This window comes from Ipomoea nil, unplaced genomic scaffold (assembly GCF_001879475.1).
Source record: "Ipomoea nil cultivar Tokyo-kokei standard unplaced genomic scaffold, Asagao_1.1 scaffold1562, whole genome shotgun sequence".
NCBI classification, from domain to species: Eukaryota; Viridiplantae; Streptophyta; class Magnoliopsida; order Solanales; family Convolvulaceae; genus Ipomoea; species Ipomoea nil.
In genome coordinates, this window is record NW_017617990.1 from 224,151 (window position 1) to 249,133 (window position 24,983).

General features: G+C 37.8%; 3 protein-coding genes across 7 annotated transcripts; all 3 read left to right on the forward strand.

The window, feature by feature from the left end:
• Positions 1-9,447: 9,447 nt before the first annotated feature.
• On the forward strand, positions 9,448-11,654 carry LOC109189751 (leucine-rich repeat receptor-like serine/threonine/tyrosine-protein kinase SOBIR1). The gene has a single exon (XM_019340362.1). The coding sequence runs from the start codon at positions 9,591-9,593 to the stop codon at positions 11,469-11,471; it is 1,881 nt and encodes a 626-aa protein (XP_019195907.1). The 5' UTR covers positions 9,448-9,590; the 3' UTR covers positions 11,472-11,654.
• A 5,549-nt stretch (positions 11,655-17,203) lies between these two features.
• LOC109189753 (vignain-like) lies at positions 17,204-18,815 on the forward strand. Its single transcript, XM_019340368.1, has 3 exons — positions 17,204-18,006; positions 18,101-18,241; positions 18,338-18,815. The coding sequence occupies exons 1-3, from the start codon at positions 17,311-17,313 to the stop codon at positions 18,608-18,610; spliced, it is 1,110 nt and encodes a 369-aa protein (XP_019195913.1). The 5' UTR covers positions 17,204-17,310; the 3' UTR covers positions 18,611-18,815.
• A 536-nt stretch (positions 18,816-19,351) lies between these two features.
• On the forward strand, positions 19,352-23,956 carry LOC109189752 (probable receptor-like protein kinase At5g18500). 5 transcript variants are annotated; one of them, XM_019340364.1, is made up of 9 exons: positions 19,353-19,569; positions 19,660-19,963; positions 20,555-21,185; positions 21,276-21,380; positions 21,650-21,772; positions 21,890-22,060; positions 22,408-22,537; positions 23,115-23,327; positions 23,617-23,956. In XM_019340364.1, the coding sequence occupies exons 3-9, from the start codon at positions 20,566-20,568 to the stop codon at positions 23,656-23,658; spliced, it is 1,404 nt and encodes a 467-aa protein (XP_019195909.1). In that variant the 5' UTR covers positions 19,353-19,569; positions 19,660-19,963; positions 20,555-20,565; the 3' UTR covers positions 23,659-23,956. The 5 variants fall into 5 exon arrangements, with proteins under 5 accessions (XP_019195912.1, XP_019195909.1, XP_019195910.1 ...); XM_019340365.1 differs by having other exon boundaries at positions 19,353-19,539; XM_019340366.1 differs by having other exon boundaries at positions 19,353-19,530.
• Positions 23,957-24,983: the final 1,027 nt, after the last annotated feature.

Sequence of the window (24,983 nt, forward strand, 5' to 3'; positions counted from 1 at the left end):
CAAAGTTAATTTGGATAATTAATTTTGGTCCTATAAGTATTCATCCGGAAGACAAACATTAAGCAAAGATGTTACAATGAATGACCGGATGAGCCTCACGGTGAAATGGTAGAAGTTCTTACATACAACGATCATACCTAAGATTGAATCCCCCCAAGGATTTATCTTTTTATAAGCCTTCCTCCAAAGGAGCACAATGTCTAAAACAAGCACGATGTGTCCAAGGAGCACAATGTTCAAACAAGCACGATGTGTCCAAGGAGCACAATGTTCAAACAAGCACGATGTGTCCAAAGCCTTCTTCCAAAGGAGCAAAATGTCTAAAACAAACACGATGTGTCCAAGGAGCACAATGTTCAAACAAGCACGATGTGTCCAAAGGAGCACGATGTCTGAACAAGCAAGATGTATCCAAAGGAGCACAATGTGATCAAATCAGAAAAGCACGATGTATATCAAGTAAAAAGTGCCAAGGTCAAACAAGCAAGATCAAAGGAGCACAAATGTAACTATAAGCAAGACCTGATTTTAGACAAGCAAGATGTGCACAAGCAAGAAGCTAAAATGCACAATAGAAACTTCTGAGATGCACAATCAAAATCAAGCCAAACAAAGAAGCAATATATGGCTAAATTTTGTAAGGAGCAAAATGAGACAAACAAGCAAGATGATCAGAATCTAAATAAATTCGAATGAATTTCTTTTGGTTCATCTCATATGCCACAAGAATCCATAATTGCCTGAGGATATGATCAGAACGGTGGGGAACCTTATCCTAAAAATTAAATCATGTCAGAAGATAATATTTTTTTTTAGAAACAACTTGAAAATCAAGTTGAAATAAAAATATTATCTTATCAGGCAAGTTGACAATCAAATCAAACTGAAGACCTACTATTGTCAACAATATCAGGCTACAAAATTCAAATTTCAAATATCAAATTATCACACTCCAACGGATACATTTGATTATCTATAAAAAGCCATGAAGACTTGAAGATACAGGACATGGATGAACAAGTGCAAATTCAAAATATTCAAGTGCTAAATATTCATTGAAATATCTAGAAGAGAGACTTAGTCTGAATAGTCTCAAGCTGGAGAGATACAATTACCCCTACAATTGTAATTGTAAAAAGAGTATAGCTGTGTGCAAAATAATCTAGAGAGTGTAGCTGTGTGCAAAACACTCATAGTTGCTAAGTGTAGCTGTGTGCAAAAACACTTAATTGGCGTTTGAGTATAGCTGTGTGCGAAGTACTCGTAGTTGAGTGTAGCTATGTGCGAAGTACTCGTAGTTGAGTGTAGCTGTGTGCGAAACACTCGGAGTTGGGTGTAGCTGTGTGCAAGACATCCGAAGAAGTGCCTGTGTAGCACTTATTCACTATTGTAACTGTGTGTGGAAAATAGTGAATTGCTCTTAGAAGTGAAAGGAGTAAAGTGGACTAGGAAGATTATGCCACTTTTGAACCACTATAAACTCTCTCTCTCTCTCTCTCTCATTTACATACCGCACTTACTTAAATCACTCTATTTACTTTGTATTTGACTAACCCGTTTACTATTCACTGTTGATCTTAATCATTCGGGTTTAGTGTGTTTTCACGTGTGCATGCAACTCAAACTTTCCATGCATAACACCTAAGCTATTCTAAGTAATCTTAACGTGTTGCATGTAACATTTATCACACGATTGATTCCGCACGAAGTCTTATACACAATCTTGAATAATCTTGTTAAATATTGAGTGCACCATCTCCTTTAAATACTCAAGATATTCTTGTTGTTCTTATACATCCTTTAAGCATATCTAACGATGTGCATATGATCTAAGTTACCTTTTGGGCATAACACTTTACATATATTTATTCCGTTGTGCACTCTAATTTAAATACTCGTTTATTTATTTGCCCATGAGTTGATATGCAGTGGTGTGAGGCGTAAGATTTGTAATGGTAAGACAACTTTCATATGGGATCATCCCTGGTTACCAAATTACCCAGGTCCACTGGTCCACACTATTATGCCTAATAATTTACAAGGATCATTGGTTTCACTGTTTCAGGATTAGTTGATCCAGACACTAATTCTTGGGATCTCTACATTCTAACAGATATCTTTATGCCTGTTGATGTGAGCCGTATAAATAAAATCCCTATTAGCCCAGCTTATGAAGACTCATGGCTTTGGAAGGGGGATCCAAAGGGTTGTTATTCGGTGAAGAGTGGTTATAGAGCCATTATTGGGGAGTTTGAGGACAGCCCACACGGCTTTGATAGATGGACAACAATATGGAAATTGAGGGTCCCCCCAAATGGATGATTTTTTTTTATGGAGAGCTCTTTGTGATATCCTCCCTACCACTAGGAACCTGATTATAAAGAGAGTGGTTGTGGATCCACATGCCCAATGTGTGGGGTTGATAATGAAAATACCATGCATGCATTACTTTTATGTGATTTTTCCAAGCTAATTTGGGATGAGTCTCTTTTACCTATTTCTAGCATTTTTGGGGATACATTTTCTGTATGGTTAAGAAATGTGATGCGCATGCTCTCCAAGGATAATTTTGGTCTGCTTGTGGCAGTGTTGTGACATGCACTCCGGGAATTTAATCCCTTAAATCCAAATTAATTACTTAATTAATCCCTATCTAAGCTTACAATTCTTTTCATAATTCCCATTGAGTTTAGTTAAGGGATTTAGGTTGACCCAAATCCCTTAGCCTTTTTAAATTGGTCAATGGGAGGACCTTGTGCTTTAAACCTTGTACTCTAGCCTTAACTTAAAAGAAAGCCTTCTAGCTTTTTGTAGAAAGAAGATGTCCTTTTTTATCTTTTCACAACCTCTAACTTAGAAACCAAGCTATCTTCTAGGCACACTCACCCTAGCATTTCCTTCACTAGCCCAAACTCTCTCTATACTCTAGCTTATTCTTCAAGCCACCCTAACCCTCTCATTCTACCAAGAGAACTCTTCACCTCCTCACTCAAGAAAACCAAGTAAGATTTCACCTTTCACCTTCTTCAAGCTTAGGAAGGTTATGTGTAGCACCCCACTTTTCTTAAACTTAATTAAAGTTCTAAAACCAAATTAAGATAAACTAAGCAGCGGAAAATCAAACTTAATTAGCAAACTTAGTGGGAATGTCACCGCCACAACCACCTTCCCACGGTGATTGCACAGACTAAGGGTAAAACTAAACATCAAGTCAAACTAACATTCGAAATTTACTACATTAAAGTAACTTGGGGAAAAGTACCCCGGTGTCTATCACCAAACATAAGTAACATAAGTCTACAACCATCATCCATAACATCATAAAGATAAACAGAGTTTAGACTAATAGATCTACTAAACTAGTCTAACTCGAACAACTCTCAAACGCTGGGCCCACCTGAAAGGGGTTTTACAAAACAACAAGTAGACAAGTAGAAAAAACCCGTTAGCACGAAGCTAAGTATAACCACACGCAACCCTGTAAAATACTACAGTATATATACTTTGGAAAAATATTTGCTCACATTCTCAAATTAAGCAATCTCAATCACTTAGACAAAACCTAGATATAAACCACAAGGCTTTCTATATGCTCACAACTTAAAATATCAAATAGGCATACTTCAACGATATCAACCTAACAACATGCTCATACTATCGCATACTTAACATAGCAAATCTCAATTCTGTATAACATTTCAATAACCATCTCATGCTAACACAAACTTATCAAGCAATTTCGTGCTATCAATCAATAAGAAATTATTCTCATGCTTTCAAGTTCTCATCATGCAAACTGGAAATATCAAACATTGATATGCAACTAAGGCAATCATACTCAATATACAATCTCGGGTAATTATTCTCAATATGCAATCTAGTGCAAATATTCTCATTATGCAATCTCGTGCAAACATTCTCATTATGCAATCTCGTGCAAACGTTCTCATTATGCAATCTCGTGCAATACTATACTCAAATGCAATAAGATGTTATAGGATAACTATACTCATACACTCGTTTGTAAATAGAATACTTTTCTGTGGAGGTTTCTTAGAGTCACAATGACTCGCTTTCTTTCTCTTGAGTCTCTTGACTCAATTTCTTTCTTGCTCAAACTTTCTCATACTTCTCATTTCTCTTCTTGTGCGAGGCAGGTACTCCGCCGCAGCGAAGCCCTAGCGTACGGTGCAATCTCGTGCATCCGCCACATCTGTAACTACGGAACCTCTAACTCATGGGGAGGTAGGTCTTCACGAATCGTGAATGGACCTAACCGGTTCGGCAACCTAGCCGGCCACATACTCAACTCGCCCACAGAACCACTCTATTGGTTCTTTATCTTTCTTTCTTGCTTGATTTCTCTGTGGAATCAGGTATCGTACTTTTAGTGTGCACACCCCCTAACCAGGATTCCAAGCCTAGCGGGCAGTCTCCAACCTCGTAACGTGGGAATACACCGCGTTACATGATAAATCTGTCGGATCGCAATGTCCGTTACTTTCTCTTTTACTCCGAAAGGACATAGTCCCAACGGGTCCTCCAAAACCTCACTTATATAGATAGCATATATATCTCATGCGACTCCTCTACTTATGCAATCTTATACACGTAACCTCTCAACAAATTCTCCATGCAACAAGATAATGACTTTCCACATGCTCATGAGTTTTGGAAAATAATACTTAGGCTCACGTTGGCCACTCATGCATTTTTAAAACAGGATATTCTTGGAATGCAATTTACTGTGCAACATACTTCAATTCTATATTACTGTGAACTCTCAAAAGGCACATAATCATGCTTGAAATTCATAATCTGACAAATACCCTCATCAAACACTTAGCAATCATTCATCATGCATTTGGAACCCAACAACATCAACTTAGACTTATTCTCTGGATGATAACATTCAAGACTAACATGCTCTGCACACTTCAATACTTGGAATTTAACAAATAATCTCTATGAATCACAACATGCACCTTAGGCATGCTTTTCTAACAAGACTTATTCAATTAAAGATCATGCTTCTCAACTTAACAATCAAATAGTATCAAGAAGCTCACATAGGCAAAACCAAGTCTGATACTTCTCATTTTCAAACACTGGAACATTACTGTGACACATTTGCTTCACAAATTCTATCATAAAATGCTCATTTCTAAACCAAATTCAACAAAATCAAAGGCCAAACGTGCGTTATGACGGCCCCGAGGTACCAAGCCACAAGGGCCCGTGACACTTGGTCCGAAATGACACGTAGCTGAGCCGCAAGGTCCCGGCCACTGCACAGGGAACAACTTCACAGACCTTGGGGCGGGGCTCAACTAGGCCCGCCCCTCAAACCGCAATCTCGCCGGCTCTAGGCAACGGCCCTCTCCTAGGGCCGTTCCCTAGGCCCGGCTGGCCACGACTCTAGCCAACGGTCCCCTTGTTGGGCCGTTGGCTGGGGCCGGTGAATCTACTGGTGCACACACTGCCTGTGCACCAGATGATTTCTTCTCATCTGCAAAACATTTTCAGGCAAATCTAGCACATCCAAAACATCAACAACACATCATAGACAAGTAATAGATCATTTAATAGATCAAACACTTCAAATATCCAACATTACTACTCATTTCTACTTATAAAACAATGACTTCACATAGCCAAAACTTAAGATGGGAGTCCATGGGGTTATGCCTTTGTTGCCTTTTCTTCTTGTTCTCCTTCCTTGTGTGGATTTCAGCCTCTATTCTACTCATACACCACTACATTCACCACCTAGACACCTCAAACAACAACACAAGCCAAGCCTAACAAAACTCAGAGATTGAAAGCTAAGATGGATACCTTAAGGAAAAGAGATGAAGGGATGAGATGAATCTTACTGCCTTTGATTTCTTTCTTCTACAGAGCTCAAGAAATGGAGAGGCAAGTGAGAGGGAATCATATGGTAACAAGGGAAAAGTGGAGTATATATAGGGTGCAAAACCCTAGGTAGATTATCAATGATTGGTTGGTGGCAAAATGGTAATTTGGCTTGACTCTTTAAAATATCAGACAAGGGAAGGTGGAGTCTAGTGGTTCACCAAGCATCATGCACCAAAGTCTAGAATCATGGTTTTAAAATAGTTTTGGGGTAAAATTGCATTTTTCCAAAAATACTTTCTAGACAACCACTTAGTTGAGGTTTCTCAGATTTCTCCTGGTTTCACTCAGATTGACTTTCGGATCAAAAACTAGGTACGCAATGTACCCGAGAATTTAGGATTTTTGAATTAAAATAAGTTCCAGTGTTGAATTCATTTAAAATGTAACCCAAAATAATTTATTCAAACACCAAATTTATCTAAAAAAATTTTATAGAGTGAAAAATGACTATTTTGGAATTTCTTAAAACCGAATTTATAAAATAAAATTTTGGGTTGTCACAGTATGTTTTAGGATTCTATAGTTTTATTTCATAGTTTTACTTCTTCTTTATCTAAGTTTTTCCTTTGCTTGTGGGCTTTTGGGTTCTTTTGATGAAGATCACTTGGAGGAGGAATTTCAAGAGTAAACTAAAGAGTTGGAAGGTTTTGGTTGAGCAAAGAAGGTAACCCATGTCCTACAAAACCTATTTCTCATTTCTATTATGATTTCTTGATATTCTTGAGTGGTGATATGCATATTCTTGTGTATATGCTTTTGTAGAGCTTGTATCTAGGGTTCTTGATGCTATTTGTTGAGTTGTTCCTTGTGTTCAAGTCCCTTTTGTTGTTCATGTGAGTATTGAAGTGTTTGGAGTTGAATTTGTGCATTCTTGGAATTTTTTCCGAAGTGGGGAATTTCTTCTACAGGGGTACCAGCGGGCACTTCACCACCCGCCAAACCACCTGCCGGTACAGGCTTTGGGGCAGCGAGCAGTTCGGCAGGCGCTTCACTACCCGCCAAACCACCCGCTGGTACGGGTGGGTAGTTTGGGCAGGTAGTTTGCCTCCCGCCGAACCACCCGCTGGTACGTTGGTGTTTGGCATCCGTTTTGTTGATCCATTGTGTACTTGTGTGTATTTGTTGATGTCTCGTAAGTCTATAGCGATGTATTAAGTATCCTTTGGTAGGATTTGGAGTCTTGAATCGTGTTGTAATCCAATATTGTGATTCATTGGATTCAAATGAAGTTTGTGATATTCGAATAAGTCTTTGTGACTACCTTGTGACTTGCATGCTAGTTACATTGCTTATTGGTACTAGTATGTGTTTTCCCTATGATCACCATTTTGATTCTTAATTGAATTGGTACTTGAGCCTATCTATTCTTTGTAATCCGTTGATTGGAATCCTTGAATTCGATGCATTACCTTTGGAATATTTTATTTGTATCTCTTTGGTGAATTCCTTTCATTGTGATCTTTTGTTGTACCTTATTCTTGTTGATTCTTGATTAAGCTATTATTGAGCTTACCCGTTGTGATATACAATTCGTTTGGAATCTATGCATTGCCTTGTATCTTTAGATTCCTTGTGTATTGACTCTTGTTGAGATGTTGGATTTGTTGTGATGGACAATGGGGGCTTTACTAATATTGGGATTCGAGATAATGGTATGTTTGAATCGGGACTAGCTAGATCCCCGCGGATTGTTATTTGAATCGGGTCTGGTGACCTCGCAGATTTGTTACTTTTGTCTTCGGACCGGGTCCTCTGACCCCGCGAAAACCATAATTGGGACTTAGTGTCCTCACGATATCTCTAATCGGGTCTACGACCCTGCGGAATCCATACAAGGGTCCGGTGACCCCGCGATACACATTAGCTATAGGCCCTCATCTTGATCCATTGTGATTCGAGTCATTTGGTGACTCCGCGTTGATTGACTTGGTTTGGCGATGTCCTTTATGGATTTGGAACCTTGTCGGGATTTGATTGATTGTTGATTGTGTTGAGAACCACCATGTGATTGATTATGCTTATCTTGTCTTATTCATTATCTCTTGACTCGTTAATTCTTGATTCGTATCTCTTGATTTATATCTCTATTTGTTGAGTGGACTCTTATTGTTGATTCGTGTTTGAGTGGTATTGTGGAACACTTGGTTGTATGGTCGGAGTATTACTTCTACTCCTCGTGTTTTGAAAGCTAGAGTTATTTAGGAATATATGTATATATTCTCAAGTCTCAAATGATTTTCTTATAAAGTATATATATATATATATATATATATATATATATATATATATATATATATATATATATATATATATATATATATATATATATATATATTGTACTCAACTCGTTGGAGTGGGTTAATTAGCAATTTTTGCTAACGGTTGTTATACCTTATGTTTTCAGGTGCTTAGTTGAGCTGAGAGCGCGTTAGTGGAGCCTGGTAGACTAGTTTCTTTCTTTAGCTTAGTGGTTTTGGCCTGTGTGCCGTGAACTTGACTTTTGGATATTAGTTTTTGTAAGCCTGTGCATCTAGATATGAAATCTAGATGTGGCATAACATCCCTACAACTCTGCTTAGCTTCCGCTGGTTTTACCTATGTTAATGGTTGGAAATTGCTTTTATTTTCTAAGTTTAAATACTTATTATTTGTTTAAGTTTTGGGGGTGTTACAAGTGTTCTGCCATGTTTGGAGGGCAAGGAATTCGGCTGTCTGGGTGGGCATTTTGACGTTGCCGCGGAAGATCCTAAGGACAGTCTCGTCGACATTACATGCTTGGAGGCAGCTCAATGTCTGCAGCTCTCCGCCCACTGCCAATGCTGTGCTCACCCAGCCAGCTACAATACTGCCCAGGTGCTACTTCGACAGAGGATACGACCAGTCGACGGGGGAGGCTTTGTTTGGAGCTGTTCTCCACTCGCCAGAAGGGGAGTTCATTGCTGCGGTCAGTGGGCGTCTTTCCAGCTACTCGTCTCCTTTAATGGTGGAATCCCTTGCATGCACAGAGGCTTTATCATGACTAAAAGAGCGTGGAGTATCGTTTGCCGACTTCTTCATCGGTTTGTTCAGAGCTCCGCAATTGCTTGTCTCTCTCCCGGCCACACATTCTCTCATACATTGGACTGATCATTGAGGATTATAGGGGGATTTTGTGTGCTTTTACTCATTATTCTTTTAGCTTAGTGTCACATTTAGCTAATTTACTAGCTCACACTCTTGCTTCAGAAGCCTACTCTCAAGCTAACTATATGTACTGCTGTACTGGGACATCGTCCCTTCAAACTCTATTTCTGCGTTATTATAATATATTAATATATTAATATCCCTTGCTTTTGCTTTCAAAAAAAATGTTGCATGACATGGGTACCAAACGATACTTAAGGGCAAATAGAAATTATACAAAAGAATTAAGGGCAATTTAGGAATTTCAAAAGTCAACCCATGGTACCCACATGCTAATTTATTTTCTTTCCCCGTCAAGGACTTAATAGTTGGCCACTTGATAATTGGTTGCGAAATTTCCACACGGTTCATTGACTTCCCAAGTCTCCGCTAAATGCCGGCTGGCCTGCGTTATTTATCATCATACGCTTCCGCGATGGCTTCTTACCAGCCGGCCAACTACCCACCATTAGTAAACCGCCGGAAAACACCCACCATACGGCAATACCATGGCCTTCTCATCATCCCTCTTTTCTTTGTCTTACTGCTTCACTGTGATCCTTGTTGTTCATGGAAAGCTAAGTCTCCTCCCTTGTGATTACGATGCTCTGTTGTCTGTTCAGAAACACTTGGGCGTCAATGCTCTTCTTCGAGATCCGTGCGACTCCCCCGGAATATACTGCGAACGACGAGTTGTAAACAACTCGTACGTTCTGAGGGTGACGCGGATTGTTTATGAATCCAAGCAGCTTAGAGGGAGTCTTTCTCCGGAGATCTCAAGGCTCTCTGAGCTCAAAGAGCTCTCTCTTGCAAACAACCAACTCTTTGATCAAATCCCAACTCAGATTCTTAATTGCAAGAAAATGGAGATCTTGGACCTTGGAGGTAACCAGCTGTCCGGCCAAGTCCCTATTGAATTGTCTGCTTTGCTACGCCTTCGAATCCTTGACCTTTCAAGGAACAAGTTTTCTGGGAACCTGAATTTCTTGCAGTATTTTCCTAACCTGGAAAAACTCTCCCTCTCCGATAATTTGTTCACTGGCAAAATACCTCAGTCTTTGAAATCATTCCGGAATCTCCGTTTCTTGAACATTTCCGGAAACAGTTTACTAAGAGGTCCTGTGCCGGTGATGAAGCAGCAGGTTGAGTATGTATCAGTATCAGCAGAGGCAGAGTTGAATGACGAACCAAAACGCTATATTTTTGCTGAAGAAAGAAATCTAACCTCATCAGCAATGGCCCCTACAGCCGCAAACAACGCTCCAGCTCCAGCTCCAGCTCCACAAGAAGTGCATAAACACAACAAGGGCAAAAAAAAAGTAAGGGGGTGGATTATTGGGTTTGTAGTTGGAGGTTTTGCAGGGAGTTTATCAGGGGTGCTGTTTTCTGTGCTTTTCAAGGCGTTAATGTTTTTAATCAGAGGGCGCGGGAAAGATTCGAGTTTAACAATTTTCAGCCCACTGATCAAGAAAGCTGAGGACTTGGCTTTCTTGGAGAAAGAAGATGGATTGGCGTCGCTAGAGATCATTGGAAAGGGTGGATGTGGAGAAGTTTACAAAGCTGAGTTACCTGGAAGTAATGGGAAGTTGATTGCTATAAAGAAGATTGTGCAGCCTGCAAAGGATGCTGCAGAGCTGGCTGAAGAAGATAGCAGGCTTATGAATAAGAAGATGCGTCAGATAAAATCAGAAATTCAGATTGTGGGTCAAATCAGGCATCGAAATCTACTTCCTCTGCTAGCCCATATGCCAAGACCAGACTGTCATTACCTAGTTTATGAATTCATGAAGAATGGAAGCCTACAAGATGCACTCCAGGGTGGGCCTGAATTAGATTGGCTGGCGCGCCACAGAATTGCAGTGGGAATAGCAGCCGGTCTGGAGTATCTTCACATAAATCATACTCAACGCATAATTCACAGGGATCTGAAGCCAGCAAATGTCCTCCTAGATGACGACATGGAGGCAAGGATTGCAGACTTTGGGCTGGCAAAGGCAGTCCCCGATGCTCATACCCATATCACTACTTCGAATGTGGCAGGAACTGTGGGGTATATCGCTCCCGAATATCACCAAACACTCAAGTTCACGGACAAGTGTGATATCTACAGTTTCGGGGTGTTATTAGGCGTTCTTGTGATGGGGAAGCTTCCATCGGATGAGTTTTTCCAACACACATCTGAGATGAGTTTGGTGAAATGGTTGAGAAATGTGATGACTGCTTCTGACGATCCCAAGCGAGCCATTGATCCTAAGCTGTTAGGAAATGGGTACGAGGAGCAAATGCTTTTGGTTCTCAAGATTGCTTGCTTTTGCACTCTTGATAATCCAAAAGAGAGGCCTAACAGTAAGGACGTCAGGTGTATGTTAATGCAGATTAAACATGAGTAGTATGATTGAGGGAAAGAATAAGCTATCCTAGCACGATATGTACTGTTAAGTTTAAGTTAGTTGCATCGCCTCGCCTCGAGGTTGGTTACTTTACGTTCGTTGTTCAAATTAATTTCTGTTCTGTAGTTACGTTGGCCGGGTTAATGTTGAGCTATATATACATATTTGTAGTGTGTGTGGATGAATATAATATGTACTATGTAACCTTACATTTGGCCTGGATAGTTTCAGATTTGCAGCACTTCATTTCTTTCTGTGAAGACAAAATCCTCCATCATAGTTTCAGCCCCAAAACCATCTTCTGCCACATTTCTTTTAATTTGCCTTCTCAATGTCAAAGTTTCTCGCTTTCAAAAACCTAAACAATTCATGAAAATCATTGTCCCTTAGCTTCTTGGAAAAAACTTATTAATAATCTCGGCTGGAAAATTAAATCACTGGGAAATCAATAACTTCAATTCAGCCTTGTATCAATACACTTTCCTCTACAAGTTTTTAATAATCATGTATTCATGTATATGACACAAGACAAATTGCTAGGTTGCAACGAAATAATTCAACGAATAAAAAAAAAAGTTAGGAAAAACCTCAGAATTTTCTTATATAGATACAAGTTTCAAAAACAGGCAATAACGATAATGAAAAAATCGGTCGTTAGATACTGTTGAGATTAACGAGAACAAAAAGTAATAATAATGACAAAAAGTAAATAAAATAAGATTTACGTGGTTAGCGAAGTGCCTATGACCACGATAACATGCTCGGCGGTTCTAACCATAACTTCCCATATGGAAGAGAATTTAAAAGTAACCCGCACGGGCTTAGCGCAATGGTTTAGTGGGTAGTATTTGGAACAAGAGACCAAGGTTCAAATCTCGGCGGCAGTGTGAGAATTATGCCCAAAGTGGGCATTTAGCCTTGTCTACTGCACCATTGAGTCGCCTTGTCTACTGCACCATTGAGTCAACGTGATTTACATTGGATCGGAGTGTGAGAGGCCCTTACAAAATTTAAAAGTATAGATATAGTTGTTATAAAAGTTTGAATTTCCACTTCCCAAAAAAAAAGTTTAAATTTCCAGAAAATCATGCATCAATTGCCAATTGCCATTAACGGGAACAACTTTATCATAAATTCTACCCATAAATAATAGATCATATAAATTATTATCCGTAGTTCGGTAGTCCCATGTATCTTACGCTACGATAGCCCACAAGCAACATTTTCCTGTCTTTTGAGCAATAACTTCATGTCCTTAATTCTCACTCCATGCATCTTTTCTGCAGTTTTCAATCCAGAAATAACTGCAAAGTGAATGACTTTTATTTTACTAAAACCTATATGTCGTGAACTACTTTTATACAGCAAAGATCCGTATAGTATATGATCTATACGTGCGAGTTATATACTTATATATAAAACAAATGAATAACTTTAACTGAAGTTTAAAGCTGGTAGACATTTAAAAACAAAAAACAAAAAACAAAATTTGATAAGTTTGTAGTTTTAGATTTCTAGCTATTATATTTATTAGTATTTTCACCCGTGCGATACACGGAATGTATTTATTATAATATATTAAAAATATTTGGATCAATATACAATTATTTAAATTATAACATCAAATATTATATAATGCAATTGAATATATGATTTGGATCGTTTATGTTTGTTGATGTTATCATTGCTTGAATTCGAGCAAATAATTACTCAAATTAATAGCTAATGTGTAGATGTATGCATGCGGTGCTGTAAGTTTAGAGATTTTATATATCAGCATTTAGGATTTTTATAAATTGGGCAAATGTACTCGTTCTCTAGCAACTTAGTTATAGTAATCAATTGCTATCCTAATTCATTTGTATAGATGACATATTTTTGTCTAGATATATAGCAATTTTGGAAAAAAAAAACATAATATCATCGATTGTATTTACACATTATTGAAAACTTCTTTGTAGACGACATTAGTAGTCGCAACACAATCTTGTCCATCCTCGTCTAGAGCTATCACCTTCAGGGCAATCAGGATGGGTGACTCGGGAGAAAGACACGTACAATTGTTCATGATTAAAGACCGATTTTTTTAGCAATAACCCAACATGAGTTAGTGTTTGGCCTTGGCTTTTGTTGATAGTCATGGCATATTCAAGCATCAATGGAATTTGTTTATGCTGGAACTTGAAGGGCAATCTCGTATCAGAAGAAGTGAGAGACATTCGGGGGTGATGGTTTTATTGGGACCGGGTCCACCATAAACCGGGTATAGAGACACAAGACGGGGGTAGAAAACACTGGGTTTATTATCCGGGGCATTAAGCGCAAAATAGTACGTACAAAGTCCGAGGTACAGGCCCAGAATGGTTTGCTGGGGTATCGGAGGGTAATACCGCGGGCAAGTACTTGGGGTTACCCTCATTAGTCGGGAAGAATAAGACACAAAATAAGGAGTTGGAATGCAAAGTTCATGTCCAGAGCTGGGTGCAAGGTGCTTTTAAAGAATGCAGTCCAAGCAATGCCGGCCTACGCTATGATGGTATTCCTATTGCTCGAAGGTCTATGCAAGAAGATTGAAACGTTGATGAATGAATACTGGTGGACCGGGCGAGTTGGTAATAGCAGAGGCCTGCGGTGGAGAGTGTAATCCTATTTATCAACCCGAAAGTAGCTGGGGGATGGGATTCAGAACCCTGCGGAGATGAACAAGGCTCTGCTTGGCAAACAGGCTTGGAGATTGATTACTAAGCCCACTTCCTTAGTGGTAAGAGTGTATAAGGCACGGTATTATCCTAACGGTGATTATTTTAATGTTGTTGCAGGTAGTAACCCATCTTTTTATTTGGAGGGGGTTGCTAGAAGTGCAGCAAGTGCTCAAAGAGGGTTGTATGCGTGTTATTGGAAATGGCCTTGGCATCGTGATAGGGAGACATGCATGGTTACCAGCACAAGATGATCCGTTTATTACAACAATCTTGACGGCAGATGTGTATGAAGCACCTGTGGCTACTCTCCTTAACAGTAGTGGTACGGGTTGGAATGTGAATAATGTTAGGAATACTTTTAATACCCGATGCCAATTTGATTTTGAATATTCTGATCTTTGTTAGGAAGCCACAAGATGCGTGGTACTGGTTTTGGGATCAGAAAGGGGATTACACTGTTAAATCTTGTTATAATAGATAAAGGGCGATGTACATAATAATCGGCCATGGTCCCGGTTGTGGAACGCAGAAGTACCGTCGAAGGTGAAGCACTTTGCATGGCAGCTAGCTTCGTCTTTTTGCCAACATGTGATGCCCTACAGTCTAAAAGAATTAATAGTTATGTGGTTTGTCACATGTGCAGGGCTGAGCCTGAAAGTGCTTTTCACATTTTCGCAACTTGCAACGAGGCTGCTAGAAATCCTAGAATATGGGGGCTGCTGGGCGTACCTGTAGCAGCTTCATCTTATGGTAATGTCATAGACTGGTTTTTTGGCTCCCTTATGCTGTTGAATGGTGAAAACCTGGATAAATATATAATGGCATGCTAGGGAATTTGGCAAACCCGAAATCAATATGTTTAGGAAGGGGTAGTGTTTGATGTGCATGTGATGCTACGCCGAACGCTTGCATTTTGGCAAAATTGGAAGAATGCTAATGCTGTTGCACTTGCTGGCCGAACTGAATCAGGTAATAAACATTGAAAACGGCCAGCCTCAGAGAGATTCAAGCTGAATAAGGATGCATCAATCAATGTAACAAGTAACTTGATGGGGTTAGGTTGGGTGCTGAGAGATCACGAGGGCACGTTCTTGGCAGCAAAGAATGTGTGAATGGATGGGGCATATACAGTAAATGAAGCAAAGGCGATCACGTTGAGAGAGGCGTTAAGTTGGTTCAAAGGCACGGGAATGGGTGGGGTGGACGTGGAGATGGACTCACAGACTATGTTTTTTTTTTTCCTTATCTTACCATTCTTTTAATTCTAATTTTGGACTTATTTTGGATGATGTTAAAGAATTGGCTTCGACGATAGATGATGTTCAATTCCTTTGTGTTAGGCGATCTACGAACAGTGCCGTCCATATTGTGGCTAGGGAGGCTATTCGGAGTCAGGTTTGGGGAGTGGTTTGATGCCCCCCTCCGTTTCTTGTAAGCACTTTGGTTCGAGATTTAATGCATTAAGTTGTTTGCTTCAAAAAAAAAAAAAAAAAAAAAAAAAAAAAAAAAAAACAAGCTCCAAATTGATTTCCTAAATCTTCTGTTTCAGTCTTGTTGATGGAGTGCTGGATTTTGGGCTATATTTATAGGTGAGTTAGGAGTGTTTGAGTACAACATTGAGTTGGGAGATTGGGTTTGATTTTAACTAGGTTTATCAGTGTTGTATGGAATTAGGTTTCTTGTATGTGATTGCCGGAAGATAAAGGCCGGAGAATTAAACATGCATGTTTTTAAAGATTTTTTATTTAAATCTTAATAATTTAGTCCGGCAGTTGAGTTTTAATGGGAGTTTGAAATTTAGTAAATTTAACAGAGAATTATAAAACTAATAATGAAGAATATAATTTTTAACCGGAAAAGGATTAATATAATATTGTTGAATAGAAATATGAATTTTAAAATTGTCGTATTGTATTACAAATAGGAATTCAATGTAGAATTGTAGTACGAATAGGAAAGTAGGAAACAATATATTCTGTTAGGAATTTTAATGTAGAATTATAGTACGAATAAGAAAGTAGGTTCTATTAGGAATTGTATTACATTATTTTATAAGATTACACAAATCTTAATAGTATAAGACTGTTTTGGGCGGAAAGTTGAAATGGAAGATTTTATTTTTATATATAGTATAGATAGATAGTATAGATTATCTTAATTTTTCATCTTCATACTATTTTTAGAGATCCAAAAAGACAATCCGTTACATTTTTCCGATCCTTTCTTGCACTAATAAAATTTCTTCTCCAATAAATCATACGGAATATACATACTATTATTGTTTTCCGAATATAATAAAATAAAACAACAAAGCAAGTTTGTTCTAGATATTTTATATAAAATATATAGAAATTCCAATGGATAGTTAGGTGATATAACACTTAACAAGAAAATATTAAATAGTAAATATTATATTATTAAAAATGCTATTTCCCCCATTTTTTTCCTAATATTTTCTCTGTGATAAGCTAAGATAAAGCAGTTACGAAGAATATACATATTGTGGCTTAGCTCAGCAGGTACCTTAAGGCCTCACAACCAAAATAAATAAATTAGTTCAATAGCACCAAGTTGCTCCCTTATAAGAGAGGTTGTGAGATTGAGGCTCAATAAAGACAATATTGACTCACGACTTGTCGTCTTTCATGGAGCCGGACCAAAAAGATCGAAACGTGTTTGGCTTGCCTATTTACGAAAAGTAATCAGTTAAATGATGAAACGTACATAACTGCTCGCTCCATCATGTGTTAAGGAAGCCAAGCCAATCCAGCCTTTATAATTACGAAACCAAACTAACGCGCACTTTAAAATTAAAAGTTGTTGCTTGTACAGCAAAGTTTGCGAATTTCCATACCTAGCTTTCACCCCATAACTTTCCTTAATGTCCTACTCATCTACAAAGTCTACATAGTTTCTCAGCCTCCATCTCTACTATATACGGAGTATTATTATATTATTACTATGCTCCGATCCTGCATGCGGCAGGTTTGTTGTTGCCCATAAATACACGCACTAGCTTAGATATCTATAAAAGGCAGTGCCACAGCCCACAGTCCTCCATCCAGTACATCTTCAATTCTTCATCCTATCAAATTTAATTTGATTGATACATATTAATTAGATTTCCAATATATATTATGATGATGAACAAGTGGTGGTTGGTGGTTGTTGTGGTATGCGTAGCTTTGGTTGTGGGGTCCGGGGAAGGGTTCGATTTCAAGGAGTGGGAGTTAGAGAGCGAGGAAAGGTTGTGGGAGTTGTACGAGAGGTGGAGGAGCCATCACACGGTGTCCACGAGTCTAGAGGAGAAGCAAAAGAGGTTCAACGTGTTCAAGGCTAATGTTGAGTATGTCCACAACTTCAACAAGAAGGAGGACAAGCCTTACAAGCTGAAGCTGAACAAGTTTGCAGCCCTGACTACCCAGGAATTCAAAAGCTTGTACGCCTCTTCCAAAATCAAGCACCATCGGATGCTACAAGGCGCTACTTCTCGAGCTTCCCCATCTTTCAAGTACGCCAATGTGAGTGACATCCCACCCTCTGTTGATTGGAGGGCCAAAGGCGCTGTCACCAATGTGAAAGACCAAGGCCGATGCGGAAGTTGTTGGGCATTTTCCACTGTTGTAGCAGTTGAAGGTATAAACCAAATCAAAACAAACCAACTGGTGTCTTTATCGGAGCAAGAGCTTATTGACTGTGACACTCAAGAAAACCAAGGTTGCAATGGAGGACTCATGGATTTAGCATTCGATTTCATCAACAACAAAGGAGGCATCTCCACGGAACAGATATACCCTTACAGGGCTGTAGATGGCCGGTGCGATGCTCAAAAGGTAATTAATTCATTTATATATTTAATATTTAATATATGATCGATCGATCGATATGATATGATGTTTATATATATACGCGCATATATGCATGCAGATGAACTCCCCGGTAGTATCCATCGACGGACATGAGGATGTGCCTGCTAACGATGAGGATGCACTGCTTAAAGCCGTAGCCAATCAACCTGTCTCTGTAGCCATAGAAGCTTCAGGATTTGATTTACAGTTCTATTCAGAGGTAATATATATATATATTTATATATGTAGTATTTCAAATCTAGGATAGCTTGAATTGCTAGCTTAGCTTATTATTACTGGTGGTGCAAAACTGCAGGGTGTTTTCAATGGAGCATGCGGGAAAGAGTTGGATCACGGCGTAGCAATAGTGGGGTACGGAACAACGCTTGACGGGACCAAATATTGGATTGTGAAGAACTCGTGGGGAGGTGAATGGGGAGAAAAAGGATACATTAGGATGAAACGTGGAGTTGAGGACAAAGAGGGACTGTGTGGAATAGCAATGCAAGCATCCTACCCACTCAAGAACTCCAATACCAACCCCCAACACTCATCATCTCATCAACCTAAGCCTAAGGATGAGCTCTGATCTCATCCAATATTATATATATTCAATTTGGATATATATATATAGGCATTTATATATCAAACATTACAAACTTCACTTCACTTTTATTGTTAATTATAAGCATTATATTGCAACTACTCATGAATTTATTATGTATTTGTAGCATCTATATTGATATAAATGGTGAAAGAATTATATTGAATAAAACTTCATATTTCTGTTTTTTTTTTTTTCATCTTCATTTCTCCCCTGTTCTATTATTTGATTTTATTTATTTATTAATATTTGTTATCTTTTAAGTAATTAACATTAATCTATCAAATTCGTGATTATAATTACAAAAATGTAGTAAACGAATAAGTTAGGGGTTCAAGATGGGCAAATTATTCGTTGCATTTTTTTTTTTTTTGAGTACTGCTTCCTCCATTAAAATGTAATATATGTTGATATCTACTTTCTTTATTTATTGATGCAAAAAGTTCCTCCATTAGAATGTAATATATGTTAATATTTATTTTCTCTGTTTATTGATGCAGAAAAAGTCAATATCTTATCTCTTTTCTCTGTCTATTGACGCACATAGAATCAATATCGTATCTACTTCCTCAATCTAGTGAAAGACAAAGAGTCCAACTCAAACCCATAACCTCATGTTTGACCCACAATTATTCCCACTAAACTAATTTCAAATGCAAACATGAATTGAATTCATCATGATAAATATGACACTGCATTACGCGTAAGAACTTTGACCAACAAAAGAACAGAGATCAATTAATAAGCTCCTGATGATCATTCACAGTGATGGTTCATCGTCTCTAAGAGTGTCACTTTCGAAATCACCTCCAAATTCCTCTGCAAAACAAATTCAGAAGGGGGAATTTTAAGAAGCTTTTTGCGTCTACCGTAATGAAAAATCACCCAGATGCTTCTGTTCTACTGTATGTAATGTAAAGGCACTACCTAACAGGCGACCACAAGTACCCTTTCCTGTGTCCTCCATCCCTGATCCCCCACATTTTTCTGTGATAAATTCATTAAAGAATTCTGCGTGCTTTGTTTGCTTTCAGAGTGTTGGGATTTTCAACTTGAAAGGAAGGCTTCAACCAGTACTGCTTTATAGCCGATAGAGAAACGCTACTGACAAGAAAGGAAAGTTCCTTCTATCTTAAAAGTCATGCAATAAATCTGGGAGCCCTCTCTTGCCGGTGACAATGGATCTTGGCTTGGTTGCATTTTTCGCCCTCTGCATCAGTGTACATTCTTAAATGGGAGATCTAGGGTTCAAGCCTTGCTTCTTCCTTGGGGGAACAAGGAGTGGGTGAAAGATATTGGATTCCGTCTTGCTTTTGTTCCCCCAAGTCGTGCTATTAGGTAAAGTGTGAAGTTTTATGCGTTTTTTTTTTTTTAATAGGTAAAGATTCAACTCTTAGAACCTTCACATTCTAGATCTTGGCTTGTACGTATTTTGAGGCGAGCTGAATAGAGAAAACTAAGCTCAAATATATTTGAAAAATGTGAATATATGGATTCTCTTCATATTTACATTTACTAGATACTAGGAATGATGTGCTGCATATTTTGCTTCTCTTCTATTCTCTTTCTGCACAATCCCACATTTGAATGGATGGTCTTTAATGTGCAAATGCTTACAAACTCAGTTCAATGCCAGATTATTGGCTTTATTTGATTTTTTATTAAATGGCTATTCCTTTTGTCAATGTTTCTTATGAAAATCCATGACAACCAGCAGAAGAAATAATGTATTCTCAAATCTCAAGTAACAATCAGAGCATCCATTGAAATGCTAATTGTGTCTAGCCTTTGCCCCTGCAGTACTTTGTACCCAATTCTTTTATTGATCAATAAGGGATAACTACTATATGGAAAGCAACAAAAATGTGTAGTTACTTTGTTGTTTTTTTTTTTTTTTTTTTTTTCTTTCTCTTTATTCATGTTTGGCAGGTTTTGCTGAAATGGCATCCAACCTTAGCTCTGAATTGTCAAAGAGAACAACTTTTTTTCATCTTAAGGTGTGGGTACTGATAGCTATATGTGCGGGCCTGTTTATTGTAGTAGTTCTGTTAGTGGTGCCTTTCTGTCTATCACGTAAAAAGTTCAGAAAGAACCATGAAACACTTCCCACAAGCCACATTCCTCCGGTTTCAAAGGAGATTAGAGTTGACAATTATTCACAAAATAACTATAATGACCATTGTGACTCCTTTCAAGATACTTTTAGAGACAAAGATTCTGATAAGCTTTTGGGCCATTCTAAGAAGACTAAAAAGTTTGATGATAGCACCCAGTCTGGTACATTTAATAATTTGGAGAATAACAATGGGCTTGAATCAGGGGACAAGGGAAATTCTACTGCAATTCTTTGTACACCCATTACTGGCCCATCCTCTTTGTCTGATTCGCCCAAGTTCTCTCAGCTTAGTTGGGGCCATTGGTTTACTCTAAGGGATCTAGAAGTTGCAACTAACAAGTTCTCTAAAGAAAATATTATTGGGGAGGGTGGCTATGGAATTGTTTACCGGGGCCAACTTGTCAATGGAACTCTTGTGGCCATCAAAAAACTACTCAACAATTTGTAAGTTGCTTGCCCTTACTTCTGCAGAACTAATTTCTTCCTATTCCCGATGATGTAGTTGTATTGAACTTTCTAATCTTCTAACTTTAGAGGACAAGCAGAGAGGGAATTCAGAGTCGAAGTTGAAGCCATTGGGCACGTTCGACATAAACATTTGGTTCGACTTTTGGGTTATTGCATTGAGGGTACCCAAAGGTAATCTCTCCCTCCCTCCTCCCCCAGCCACCCCTCCCCCCGCATCTCTCCCCAAATTAAAGTAAAAATATATATATATAAACAAATAAGGGGAAACACACAGACACAAAAGGGAAAGAAGTGAATGAGAAACCACATTCTTGTGATATAATGCATGTCTGCTTAGAAAGAAATGTGATTGTTTTGCAGCAGCTTTATAAATTGCAACTTTAGATATTTGGAACTTGAAAGCATATATCTTTGTTGCCGAGTCTCCCTGTTGAATTTAGGTTATTGGTGTATGAATACATAAACAATGGCAATTTAGAGCAATGGCTTCATGGGGCCATGCGACATCATGGGTACCTCACATGGGAAGCCCGCATGAAGGTTCTTCTTGGTACTGCTAAAGCGTGAGTTTCTCTCTTTAAACTTTTACTGATCTATGAACATATTTGTTATTTTATGTGCCGCTTTTTTTTTGAAAGGATGTGCCTCTTTAATTACACTTCAATATAATTCTTTTTCAGGCTTGCATATTTACATGAAGCAATTGAACCTAAAGTAGTCCATCGAGACATTAAGTCAAGCAATATACTTATTGATGACAATTTTAATGCTAAAATTTCGGATTTTGGTCTGGCCAAGATGCTTGGCGCGGGAAAGAGTTATATTACAACCAGGGTAATGGGTACATTTGGGTGAGTTTGTTTTTTTTAAGAGATTGGTTTCATCATGGTATCTTCGTTCATTATGTATCCTTTTAGATCCTTGATATTATGCCTGTTTGGGAAAGCTTATTTAATTGGATTATTTAGACTATTATGATTTAATTGATTGCTTTCTAGGTGTTATGGGTTATACAGTACATTTTAGCATATTTAATCCAATAATCCCTAAGTTGGACTAGATTATGGATTATTCACAATTGACAATCCATAATCATAAGCTTTACCAAACAGGCACATAATGATACTCAAATATTCTTGAAGCTAGTTAAGCAATCATCTACTCTTGAATGCTTAGGTATCTAACCTGTGCCTAACAGATATGTTGCGCCTGAATATGCAAATAGTGGTCTTCTAAATGAGAAAAGTGATGTTTATAGCTTCGGGGTTTTGCTTCTGGAAGCAATTACTGGAAGGGATCCGGTGGATTATGGGCGCCCTGCTGATGAGGTTTGTTAATTAGATATTGGATTTAGTTAGAACTAATTTGCTTTTTGGGAGAGCAAGTACCTGGTTCTTTTATTGTTTGGCATATGGAAGTCTCAAAATATAGAGAGCCTTTAATGCAGTGTGATTCAGATTCACAGGACTTGTACCTTTTAAAAAAAATAAAATTAGACAAGTAATTCAGAGGAGTCTTACTTCATGGATGAATACACAACTTTTCATGTTTTTATCTTATGTTGAGAAATCTATTTGAAATTCATTTTCTTTATACAATGGCTTATCTTCTTCTTTTCCTTTAAAAAAAAAAAAAGCTTGTTTTTTTTTTTTTTTTTTATAGGTAATATACTACAATACTTTGTGCTTGTTACCTACGTACGAGTACGTAACATGCCCTAGATGTGCAAACCATCCTGCCACAAAATAGCTTTGCATTGACTTAGGAAGGACTGTCCTTGTTGAAGGCATTATTGTTGTCTAATTAAGCATAATTTTAACTTTTAAGATTACCCTTCGCTCATAATTTCTTAATGGCAAGATACCTCAAACTTCTTTATGCTCACTCTCGTGTTGGCTACTGCAGGTAAACCTTGTGGACTGGCTCAAAATGATGGTAGCCAGCAAACGCTCAGAAGAAGTTGTTGACCCCTTCATTGATACAAGGCCATCTACAAGGGCTTTCAAGCGTGCTCTTTTGACTGCTTTAAGATGTGTTGACCCAGATGCTCATAAAAGACCTACCATGAGTCAAGTTGTGCGCATGCTTGAATCAGAGCAATATCCAATACCACGAGAGGTTCATTTCTACCTTTGAACTTACCTTATTAGGCTTTGAAGAGTTTATTTATTTATTATTTGAGTACTATTGACTCTGTTACAATGCAGTATTTGTTCACAACTACTTTCTCAACCTACTGAATCACAGAGTCAGTACTGCCCACTAAGGCTTGAACCCATAACCTCTTATTATGGGAGAGAAACTTGGTGCCACTAGACCACAAGGCTATTGGTGCTTTGAAGAGATCTAATTCTTTGCAAACGTGTAACTGTTTTTAACATGGTTCTCTGAACTCTATCCACATCAGGGCCGAAAACAGCAGAAAAATCAGGCAGGTTCAGTGAGCTGAATCTCATGAAGGAAAGTTTGGCAGGGACCGGACCGGAGCTAGAGCCCAACTTTGAAGGAAGAAAGCAGGAGAGCAGCATGTGTATACAGCTATACATTACCTCCTTGTCTAATTTACTTTTAATTCCCTTTCTGATTATCTATACCAAAATCATACAAGAGAAGTTTGGGTTATACTATTGACAAATGGAACGGGTATCAAGCATTATGAGGTATACATTGTTCTTTATATTATTGTTAAGGCTTTCATTTATATGTAGCTATTAAGTTAGACCATTATATTCATTTATTGTTGTTAATTCCGGGAATAGTTTCTTGACTATTGTCATTTATCAATTTTTATTAGTTATATTGTCTTTATTTTTTACAATGCAAAGATTTTTTATCTTCAAATTCATTAATTAATTATATTCACTACATTGTCCATTGTCTTATTTTTACATTATTTTGTAATTAAATATCAAAGTTATAATACAAAGTATGTTATATATTTATTCACTAAGTATTTTATTAATACCAATGGAAAAAATAAATAAATAAATAAACAGTTTGAAATTAATTATATTAACTACTTGAGAGAATTTGTTGACAAATAGGGTATTCAAATAATCCAATAAATTGAAGTGGGAAACTATCTTGTAATATCTCTGGATTACATCACATCTAGGTAATTATATTTTTTTTATTAAGATGATTTAAAATGTATAAATTTTTACTACCTTATATAATCTTATTCCTTAATATAAATAAACTAGGCTATAAGAATTTTTCTATCCACAAGAACTCATTCAACAATAATGGTTGAACTAAAAGTACGGCAAATTATGCTGTGCGTCCGTATGCACCATGCATGGTGCATACGGATGCAAAAACGACGTCGTTTTAATAAAACGCGCATCTCCCCTTAAAAAAAAAAAAAAAAAATCAGGTTCGATTCCCAGCAACAACATATGAACTAAAATTCCATAATCGATGAACTATAATTTCATAATCTGATCTATGAACTAAAAATTCCAGAATGAATGAACTAAAGTTCCATAATCTATAAACTAAAATTTCAGAATCGATAAACTACAATTCCATAATCGATAAACTATAATTCCATAATCAATGAACTATAATTCCATAATCTATGAACTAAAATTCCAGAATGAATGAACAATATAATGTTGTTGCTGGGAATCGAACCTGAATTTTTTTAAAGGGGAGACACGCGTTTTTTAATAAAACGACGTCGTTTTAGCATCCGTATGCACCATGCATGGTGCATACGGATGCACAGCATAACGATTGTAAAAGTACCCCGATCAGAACACCTAAAGGATC

Excerpts from the sequence above, each read along its gene's own strand:
- LOC109189751 (XM_019340362.1), top strand. The coding sequence starts at position 9,591 with ATGGCCTTCTCATCATCCCTCTTTTCTTTGTCTTACTGCTTCACTGTG.
- LOC109189753 (XM_019340368.1), top strand. The coding sequence starts at position 17,311 with ATGATGATGAACAAGTGGTGGTTGGTGGTTGTTGTGGTATGCGTAGCT. Across the intron at positions 18,007-18,100 it reads GCCGGTGCGATGCTCAAAAG|ATGAACTCCCCGGTAGTATC; the intron begins GTAATTAATTCA and ends ATATGCATGCAG. Across the intron at positions 18,242-18,337 it reads ATTTACAGTTCTATTCAGAG|GGTGTTTTCAATGGAGCATG; the intron begins GTAATATATATA and ends GCAAAACTGCAG.
- LOC109189752 (XM_019340363.1), top strand. The coding sequence starts at position 20,566 with ATGGCATCCAACCTTAGCTCTGAATTGTCAAAGAGAACAACTTTTTTT. Across the intron at positions 21,186-21,275 it reads AAAAAACTACTCAACAATTT|AGGACAAGCAGAGAGGGAAT; the intron begins GTAAGTTGCTTG and ends TTCTAACTTTAG. Across the intron at positions 23,328-23,616 it reads AATATCCAATACCACGAGAG|GGCCGAAAACAGCAGAAAAA; the intron begins GTTCATTTCTAC and ends TATCCACATCAG.